At 41.5% G+C, this 10,619-nt stretch overlaps 1 protein-coding gene across 1 annotated transcript; it reads left to right on the top strand.

The window, feature by feature from the left end:
- The first annotated feature begins 2,929 nt into the window (after window positions 1-2,929).
- On the top strand, window positions 2,930-4,792 carry LOC125512928 (protein G1-like6). The gene is made up of 2 exons (XM_048677989.1): window positions 2,930-3,220; window positions 3,371-4,792. Exon 2 carries the CDS (start codon window positions 3,399-3,401, stop codon window positions 4,155-4,157), a length of 759 nt encoding a protein of 252 aa, XP_048533946.1. The 5' UTR covers window positions 2,930-3,220; window positions 3,371-3,398; the 3' UTR covers window positions 4,158-4,792.
- The last annotated feature ends 5,827 nt before the right edge of the window (window positions 4,793-10,619 follow it).

The following is a 10,619-nucleotide window of genomic DNA, read 5'->3' as shown; positions in this document are numbered from 1 at the left end:
CAGCCCGGGCCTCCGCCTAGGGCGTGGAGAAGAAACACTTCGTCACTATAGATACTATAGCACTATAGCACAATGTAGAACACTATAGCTATAGGTGCTGGCACGGGGCGTGTGATGTTCCTGACTCCGCTACTGGCGATGATACATGTATGGGGGGGAGCGGATTCCCTTAGTGAAGACTGGTTTTTTAGTTTATCTTATCTCTATAGACTTCATGGAGGAGGATAGCCATTTTACCAGTGGAGAGGATTTTGTGGATCCAAGAATACGAGCGCGAAAGGAAGCCACGAGCTTTAAGATGAGGAGGATCCTAGTCAATGGAGTCGAAGGCTTTACTAAAGTCTTGCTTGACCACCTCGGCGGGAGCTTTTGGGCATGATAGTAGTTTAGAAGTTCTATTGCAAAAAAAACCCTGAGATGAAGCATGCGTGGTCACTGTTCATGAGGAGGGGATGATGGGTTTAAGCCTAGTGGTTAAGAGGTTATGAATGACTTCCATGGGGCAGATTTGAAGTGATAAGGGCCGAGCTAGAAGTGTCATTTTTAGGAGAAGCACGATATGAACTGGGTTGAAATGTTTTGTCTAGAGAGAGGAGTTGTCGAAGGAGTAGAATCATGAAAAGATGAGGGGTTTGAGATGACTCTAGTATTTTCTATAGAAACCTTGGGGTAGAACTGCCAGGGCCAAAGCTAGTATTTAGGTTCATAGAATTGATGGAGTATGTTATTTCCCAGTGGAGGTCGACAAGATAGTGAAGGGAATAAGGCTACGGTGGGCATTTGAGAGAGGAAGTTACATGTAGAGTTGGAAGGGTGACCAAGACCAAGAAGGTTACTGCAAAAGTATTGAGAGTGTGTACTTACGGTGTTGGGGAAGCACACCGAGGTTGGCACAAGAAAGGGGCGGTATTTTGATGCACGGCCGACTGATTCAGCATAAACATATGTTATACTAAATCATCCATAATTAATATGGATTAGAGGGCTTTTCTACTAAATCAGCGTTAATTAATTTGAATCGGAGGGAGTACTAATTTTTTATGGGTTCATTAGCATGTAATGTTTGCCGAAGGTTTGTAGGTTAAGCCCGTTAGAGCGAAACGAAAGCCTAAATGACAGTTCTTGCATGTGTTTGATGGGGTGGGGTGATCGGATTCACTTTGTTTTTGGACGGCAATGCTGCTAAATTTCATATTTTATTTGTAAACGGATCTTAAAAAGGGAGAAATTTTGTTGTAACAAACAGGGACCAAATATATATACGTACAAATACAAATAGTAATGAGATGGGATTGGTGATGTCAGGTGGAACAGGGAATCTTGACCAGTAGTCAATGGCCTACTGTTTCCAAAACTATGGATACAATATATGTACGTACGTGTATATTCCAGGGACACACGTATATGATATTTGTGCACAGCGTACCATATTTCATGTCGTCTACAGTAGTAACATGAGTGGGCTGTTCCTTTGTGCCTCATTTTTCTATCAGTGCCCGTGCAACGCCGATGGAAGCACCATCCCATCCTAGTTGGCCGGCCGGCCACAGCCTGCAATGGCAGGATTAAAAAAGAAGAAGGAAGTGGCCATCACTCCAGATTATCCTGCAGTCATGTCATGCAGATGCAGGGCATGGAAGGAATTACATGCATACACTCTTCACAAGATGCATAAGTAAGTACGGCCTCCTCATGCAGTTCTCTTGCATGTTTCGCTTTTTTTTGCCTCAAGTCAAACTTAACTTTGACCAAGTCTGCAGAAAAACATCAACACTTATATATCTTTGTCAAATGTACATCAACATATTGCTCCTAAAATATGTATTTTTAAAATATTTATTTGGATTTATTAAGTACTCTCTCTGTTCACTTTTATAAGACCTTATAGACATTTCAGACAACATGTAAAACAGGTCAATTTCAGTTGTCTGAAACAACTTATAAAAGTGAACAGAGGAAGTATTATATTTATTAGGAGATATTAAGTATTGATAGTTTTTCTATATATTAGTTTAAATTCAAAGAAGCTTGACTTGAGATAAAACCTCAGGCATGTTTTTTGAGGATGAATACTAGCAAGTTTTGTTTTACAAAATTAAGTCAGCGGTCGATACATGTAAATTTGGTGGAAGCATATGCGTTACTACAGGGACGGTGTGTGTTATATAAGGCTCGAGGACAGAAGAGTTTATGGAGATTATGACTTGGTAATTAAGACTTAATCTTCACGCTATTGACACCCCGTACATGATTGTACAGATAGAGATCAAGCCCAATTAAACCGACCCTAAGATTTTAAATACGCACGCCACACCATTGAAAAAGTAGCGCGCTACAGCGTTCTGAATCACGTCTCGCTAAATAAATAGGTGTATAATGTCTTACTAATAACACGCAATAGCACGATATAGCACCTAATGACGTATTTTAGCGGCGGCACTATTTTGGTATAGCGTGCTATTTTTTACATTGCGCCACACACCTTACACAACATATTTCAACAATACACAACAATTAATCTTTTGTGAATTTAGCCATGGCAGGATAGTGAACACAATCAATTTGATTCGACATTCTTTGTTTCTTATAAACGGCGAGGCCTCTGCAATGTTCCGTATGAGGCATAACTAGGAAAATTAGATCCTGTTTGGAATGTAGGAAAATTCCCAGACAGGACCAGATACATCATCTAATTCAAAGTTGACAACATATAAGGAAGGCAATTCAAACCTAACCAAGAAAAGCCACAGAAAAACCAAAGAAAAAAAAAATGATGGAGCCATCTTGTTGCCTTCCTAGCCACCACTCTCTCCCTGTCTAAAGCTACCCTACCCTACCACCCCTCTCACCATCACTATACCCCCCACCTCACACCACACCGCCTAGCTAAAAGGTTAAAACCTATCTCCCCCATCCACCCCATCCCCCTCCCCCTCCCCTTCCTCCTCCTCTCCCTCTCACCTCCTCCAGCGCCATCCACTGTTCCTCCATCCCCATCTCTCTCCCCCTCCATCTTTCTCTCTCTGCAGGTTCTCCAGGATGGATTGACCACCTGAGCATGGCAATCTTGGGCTGCTGCTGCTGCTTGGGTGGGCACATGATTGGATCAGTCCTCACCACCGGCCGCTAGGCTCACACTCGCCTTCCAAGATTCCAGCACGCGCATGCACACGCGCTACGGATTTCGATCGATAGACTACTGCTGAACCAGCAGATTCAGGTATATATGCATCTCAACGCGTCTCCTTCACTTCCTTCCTCTCTTGGATCGATCGATCCATGTTCCGTAAATCTCCTGACCTAGCGAGCTCGCTTGAATCGGAGCAAGAAATGATGCGTCCTTCTTGGTTGGCCATGTCGCAATGCGCAGGGAAGCTAGTGAAGGAGAGCTAGCAGGGATGGATCACCACCATCACCACCACCACCACCATCATCACATGATCCCTGGACAGGAGCCTTCGGCCGGGGACGGTGCACCCCAGGACAACTTCTTCCTCGGCCCCGCCGGCGTCGGCATCTTCGGTGGCGTCGGCGGCGCGTCTGGGGCCGGCTCGTCCTCGTCTGGCGCCGCGGGGGGCGCCGGGACCTCGGCGGGTGGCAGTGGCGGAGGAGGCCCGTCGCCGTCAGGGTCGTCGCCGTCGCTGAGCCGGTACGAGTCGCAGAAGCGCCGGGACTGGAACACGTTCGGCCAGTACCTGAGGAACCACCGGCCGCCGCTGTCGCTGTCGCGGTGCAGCGGCGCGCACGTGCTGGAGTTCCTCAAGTACATGGACCAGTTCGGCAAGACCAAGGTGCACACGGCGGTGTGCCCCTTCTACGGCCACCCGAACCCGCCGGCGCCATGCCCGTGCCCGCTCCGCCAGGCCTGGGGCTCCCTCGACGCGCTCATCGGCCGCCTCCGCGCCGCCTACGAGGAGAACGGCGGCACGCCCGAGATGAACCCCTTCGGCGCGCGCGCCGTCCGCCTCTACCTTCGCGAGGTGCGCGAGACGCAGGCGCGGGCCAGGGGGATCAGCTACGAGAAGAAGAAGCGCAAGAAGCCGTCGTCGTCTACGTCGGCCGCCGCGGGGCCGTCGTCCGAGGGGAGCCCGCCTCCCGGCCCGTCCGGCAGCGGCGGGGGCGACACGTCGGCGTCGCCACACTTCATCATGCCGTGACTGTACCGTGAGTTTTCCCTAGCTAGGTGATCCATCTGAGCTAGCTAGCCGCCGCGCAACTTCTCTCCTTCTTGGGATGCCTGCAGTGCTGGTTCATCAACTACGCCAAGGCCGCCATTGTTCTTTACTTGCCTCCCCAATTGGCTTCTTGCATTTTGCAAAGGATTTCTCTCCTCCTTAATTTCCATTTGTTTCACTTCAAGTAAGGTCATTCGTGACGAGTACTAATTTGTGTCGTTGCTGTTAATTCTCTCTAGATTGAGATCAATTGGTAGCTGTTTGATTTTGTTTCTGCCTGTTTCAATTTGCTAGCTCCTCGTGAGAATCTCTAGCTAGTAGTAGTGAACTAGTGACCAGCGAGTCATTTTGGCATTGGAGAAACTTGCAAGAACAAAACTAGCATCGAACTATATAGAATTTGCTCTTGCGAAAAGAGCTTTGCTAACTAAGCCACAAGTACTTGTTGTATTGGCAGCAATGCTTCATTCATCGATATGTACTACTGCCGGTGGTTCCCATTGTTAGGAGAGCTAAAAAGGCACAGTTGAGTGATTTTTTGTCATGGTAGCTAAAGACAGGAACAACATGTGTTTGTGTACTTGTCTTGCTTTAAAAAGTGTACTTGTCCTTGAGCATCCATATGATCTATATATTGTCCAATTGCAAGTCATATATTTTTTTCCTATATGCTATGGCTTGTTGTGCTAGCATTGTCACAAAAATTACAAAATTACTGCTTGCTGTTTCCTCAATATGCAAGGACATGTAGTGCTAGTTTGAACGATATGTAGTACCAGCTAGCTATGGGCAGCAAGCTTCACTTTTGCAGCACTGTAGAAAACTGCAAAGGGGCAACAGATAGATGAGGAAACAAACAAAGCCATGCAAAAGAAGAAAGAAAGAGAGGAGTCTTTTGAAAAGAGCAGAGAAAAGAAAGACGGGCAGGCACTAGAAATATATATATGGTTTCAATATCATCTGGCAACCCCTATTTTAGCCCATGCTTTGATGTTCCGGGCTCTCTTTCCATGTTCATGCTAGGATTACTGGATTTGGCTTGATTTGGCTTGATTTGTCTTGGTTTGTCCCTTTCCTGATTTGAGTAGTAGAGATGCTAGATATATGCATGTATGCACACGTATATTTCCATCATGCATGCATGCCTTCAATCAATCATCAACCTGGAGTAAGAAATACATATGCTCTTTGTGGTTAAAGTTAATTTGCTATCTTTGTTAGGCTTCACAGTTTATTCTTTCTGCCTGAAAACTATGGAAGGCAAGAGCCTAGAGCACATTCAGATTCCTGTTTAAACAGTTCTTACCTATCACTATCTTAGATTTTGCTTGTCCCTTCAATGCATAGTTGAGAAAAAAGGGTTTTCTTATGGAGAGGGAACGGACAAAATCTATCCTATTCCTTCTGCTACCCTGATAAGGGTATTGTTTATGATCAGATGCATTGTTCATATATCCCATAACCTTTTTTTCCTTCATAAACAACCAAATTGTAACAAGAGGATATGATCGGCTGCTTGGTTAATGTGGTAACTCCTGATGGAACTTTAGGATTCATTTTTTTAAAACACGTAGCTTCAATTTTAATTTGAATTTATGTCTATAAACCATTAAAACATGCATGATTGGAATTTAAGTCTCTCTGGACAGTATTCTAGATATTTTTGACTATCTGCCTCCTTGACTGTGTGTACTGTTGTACTAGCTCCAAATGGTTTGGATTGGAGTTTTGACGTTATCTCTGAAACAAATCAGTATATTCTTTTTATTAGAATAAATCCACTATATATTCATAGAGTAAGTCAGAGAGTATATATTAATTCTTGAAATTAAATGATAACCTGATAATATAAATTTGTACTTTATAGGTATGGCTAACTCTTGTTAATATATCCAAAAGTAGTTTCCATATCTCTAGATGTTCGTTGAAAGAACTGCAGCACAGTAATATTTGTGCTTATGTATCATCTTTTAGGTTATTTCTTATTTGAATTACTTTGTTAAAATACTACTCCTTCCGTCCCATAATATAAGATCGTTTTTCAAGCCATGTTAGCTTGAGAAACGATCTTATGTTGTGTGACAGAGGGAGTATTTCATAGGCGAACAGTTTTGTCATAATTAAATTTACTGCACATAGGATGGAGTGATTTATACCTACACATCTTCAAAAGGGAAATCTGGATTTGTATGTCCGCAACTATTATTAACTGTGTAGGCTTTTTTTTTGGCTAAGCCTTGATGTTCTTTCGAGCTAACAAAGATTAATCTCTCGACAAAAACATTCAGAATTGCATGAATCCATATTGCTCCCCCCCCCCCTCCGCGCGCCCTTGGTTCCTTATTCGATGTAAATGTATAGTATTCCATCCGTAAAGAAATATAAGAGCGTTTAGATCACTAAAGTAGTGATCTAAACGTTCTTATATTTCTTTACAGAGGGAGTAGTTAGCATTGGGTGAGTTTCAACCTCATAACTTGATAGGTAGGTACATGGCTGAATGATACGTGTGTACCATCTAGGTAGTTAATATAGTACATACTTGTATTCTGTGCTTTACCATCTGACGTACTAAACGGAACTGTGTACCTACATTCACGCATGCATGGTACATCTAGATGCACTTTGTACACACGCGCATTAATTCTTTGATATGGACAAACCCTAGAGTAGCTTATATTATACGAGTAAGAAATTGTGTTTATTCTCGCAGTTTATATCACGTACAACAAATTTCCTTTGAGTTGAGAAAATAATCATAACAAGATCTCCATTTTCCACCTTTAATTCCACAATGTACTTCTGCAATAGCTATGCTACGGTTCAGATTTGAATAGTGCAAATGATGTTTCAGGGTTTGCCATTCTGTACGTGCATGTCTAACTGACATGTACGTGGTCCTGGGCTACATGTTGGCCACAACTAGGAAACCATTCTTATCTTACACCATAATATATATATATATATATATATATATATATATATATAGTTTTTTTCCCGGGAACTCACCGTACACAGTTCGCACACTCACTTTACTTTATGATTTTGACTCGACTCTATTGATATATCCATGTTTTATCATTGTGTTAAGTGCTTTTTCGCTAACATGTGGGTCGTCATCCACTATATATGTTTTATCATTTGCCTTCTCACTTTATTGACTATAATGTTGCCTTCCCATCTTCTTTGGTACCCCAAAGGGCTAGGAAATCATGGTGTGAAAAGTCCTCAAATGCGCATTAGTTTACTGTAAACTCATCTTGTGACTTCTGAATGTGGTGTGTGTGGGGGGTTGGGCTGGGGGTATATGAGCAAGCAAAGATGAACAAGCGTTAATTAATGTGTCACAATTTCCTAAAAGAGTCATTGAGAGTAGAATTTGTGCGGTTGATAATGGAGAACTGCTTTTGTCTTGTTAAAAAGAAGTTTTTTGGATCTTCCCTCTACAGTGAACTCCTTTTGTTGTAGTGTACTTAGTTCAAATAATCTTTTTTTTCATAAAGTCTACTATATGTATCCAATGAAAGTAAATAACGATCAACAAATAATTGTGCTCTATAAGTGTAGCAACTAGATTAAATCCGAACAAGCTAACTCGCACGAAAAAATTGGAAAAAGGTAAGATTATGGTAAACTAGTAGTATATTAAAAGCTTAATTGGCGAGGCCAATAATTGGCATGCCATATATTGACAAATCCAAAATATTGGCTAGCAATTGATTTGCTACCAATTGGTTCTTACCACTCACTAAAAAGTTGCCAAATAGCAATTGATGGCTACTAATTGGCTCTTGCCACTCTCCAGAAAAGTTACCGATTTTTGGCAATTTTTAGTTTCACCAAATATCGGCAATGGCAAATATTGGCATCAAACCAGTTAGGCTCCAATATACCTCTTCCATTATGTCGGTTCATCCTTCACTGCTGTTTGCGCCCCTGATCCTCGTGCTGCACCTAGGATCGAAGAGTCTAGAGTAGGTTTGCGAAACTTAGGTACAAAGACAGACACACACATCAACAGAAGGGAAAAAGCGATTCGATGACATAATCAATCTCATTCATCTCACCAGCTAAATGGAAAATACATGCTATCAACTATTGTCATGAAAATGGTACTATTAGTACCACTCATATGGAGAATTAAGAAAATGACAAATTATTCAAAGGTGCACACCATGCAAAGTTATAGCAGAGTCATTATCGATAAAAAAAGGCAATGGAGTGTGGAAGATATGGATCGACAGATAAATATATTTTGGGACAATAAAAATTAAAAAACTATGCCACTATATAGTATATGAATAAATTTGAATATAGGCAATTGAATGAACTCCATCCGATGGCTGTGAGGTGGAAATCCGAGTGTTGTTGGTTGTTTGATATCCCTTATTCACATCAGATTTTTTCATGTGTACTAACTAGAAGTTTTCATGATTATATCTCTTAGTACACCCTTTCTCATGGAGAATATATTTATCACACGTAGTATGTCCACAGTCTTCTCTTCTATTCTAGACCCTCCCTTGCATGTTTTTGCTCCAATTTTTTTCTCTCTTGAAGAAAACTTGCCATTTAGGATTACCTTATGGTTTTTAATTCAAAGTGAAAGACTTATCATCAACCACTTTTAAAATCTATATATCTTTGTAGATAATTTCTCCATTGCACACAATTCGTGTGCAAAGCACTTACAACGCACTAGTAATTCTATGCTGCAACTAGGCACACATTCTTTGGGCTAAATAACTTGTTTTCTTTCCTGCAAAAAAACTTCTTTTCTATTTTCAGAAATTCCATGAAAAAACCTAGACATGGCATATAATAACCCTAGCGCCTACAATTTAGATGCTAAGGTAGACATGTCAACTTAATTTTTCTCTCCACTCACTCTTCTAAGCATCCATTGGTGTATACTTTGACACCGCATATACATTCTTTTTTTTTCGAATACGCATAGCATGCGTATTATCTATAAAAGGGGGAAAAGGCAAAGAAAGCCCTCCACAGGTACAGTTACAGCTTACATCCTACATGTTACACCGTAATCATACTCCACTCCACGCCAACCTAATGACCTAAAAATATATTATCTTATCAATGGTATTTTTTTACGGAATAGTGGTAAACTAAAACAGCTACTCCTACATCCCTTTGCATCGGTGCTAGTTGATTTTCTCTCCTCTTGTGACCAGGGATGCAAATGCTCCCGCACAGGTACTCATGAATACCAATGTTCAAAATATCATCCGATTCACCGATTTATCGCTTATCGATAGGTGACCGCTAAGATTATACCTTGAATCTGATATTTATCATTTGGGCCGATTTATCGATTTGACGAGCGATTAATCAGGAATCTAGCGATTAATTGGGCCAAGCCCTCGTGATCAGAAACCCCAAAACAGTGCCTCCCCTTTTGTAGCCTCCCACACATCACGCTTCACCCCCCATCCATTAGGACATGTGTTGTAGTTGTCCTATTTTATTTGTTAGTGACTCATTGTTTGACATGTAATGTGTAGTTATGTATTGATGTAGTGTTTTTCCATTTGAAGTCTTAGAGCACTCTGATGGTTGTTTCCATTTTTTACCTTATTAGTACTTGGAACCTGGGAATTGAAGCAAAAACTGTCCGATTAATAGTTGAAAGATAAAATCAATTAATCGGTTGATTTCCGTTTAATCTCTAAGTCGCAGCCGACCGAAACACTAACGATAAGCGATAGCATTTTGTGTGCGTAAAGACACATTCATTAAATGGTAGACTTACAGTACAAATTTTCATGGATATTGAGCATTTTCTACCCCTTCAAAAAAATGTGTTGGGTCACTACAGTACAAATTTTCATGAATACTGAGCATTTTGTACCCCTTCAAAAAAATGTTGGGTCACTACAGTGCAAAATGTATAGTGAAACCATGTCCTCCAACATTTGTACGTGTGTACTTGCTTCCAAATATTTTAAAAGCTTGCGGAGGACTGTTTTTGATACTGTGTATACTTTTTATGCGGGTGAGTGCTCAAGAGAGCCATGCATGCGTGTGTACTTAGATGTAGTAACCACTGGGTGGATGGGTAGATAGATCCGGTGTTTTGTCCAGGACAGCTACTGTTGGTGAGGTCACTCGTGTACCCGCTGCATTCACGTTAGTTTCAGACTTTCAGTCATCTACTCCTATCACAAGAGCTGCGTCAGTGCGTCCTATTTTGTTACGGGAACACGACCTGGCCACACACGTTGTATATATAGTCACTTCCAGCTGGTAGATGTATTAGGGTTTATTGCTTGGTTGCCAACCATGACAGAGGACTTGGTTAATTATAAAGCTAATTATTGTTGAAATCACAAAGTTCAGAGAGTGTATGTATACATTAGATTATAGTGTGTGCTACATTAATCATACTAAAATAGCTAGTGGTTTTTACAACCTCTTTTTCAAAAA

This window comes from Triticum urartu, chromosome 6 (assembly GCF_003073215.2).
Source record: "Triticum urartu cultivar G1812 chromosome 6, Tu2.1, whole genome shotgun sequence".
NCBI lineage: Eukaryota > Viridiplantae > Streptophyta > Magnoliopsida > Poales > Poaceae > Triticum > Triticum urartu.
Note: the sequence above shows the minus strand (reverse complement) of the source record. Positions and strands in the feature narration are given on the sequence as shown.

Bases quoted from the DNA above. Each gene is read 5' to 3' on its own strand.
- LOC125512928 (XM_048677989.1), top strand. From the start codon at position 3,399: ATGGATCACCACCATCACCACCACCACCACCATCATCACATGATCCCT.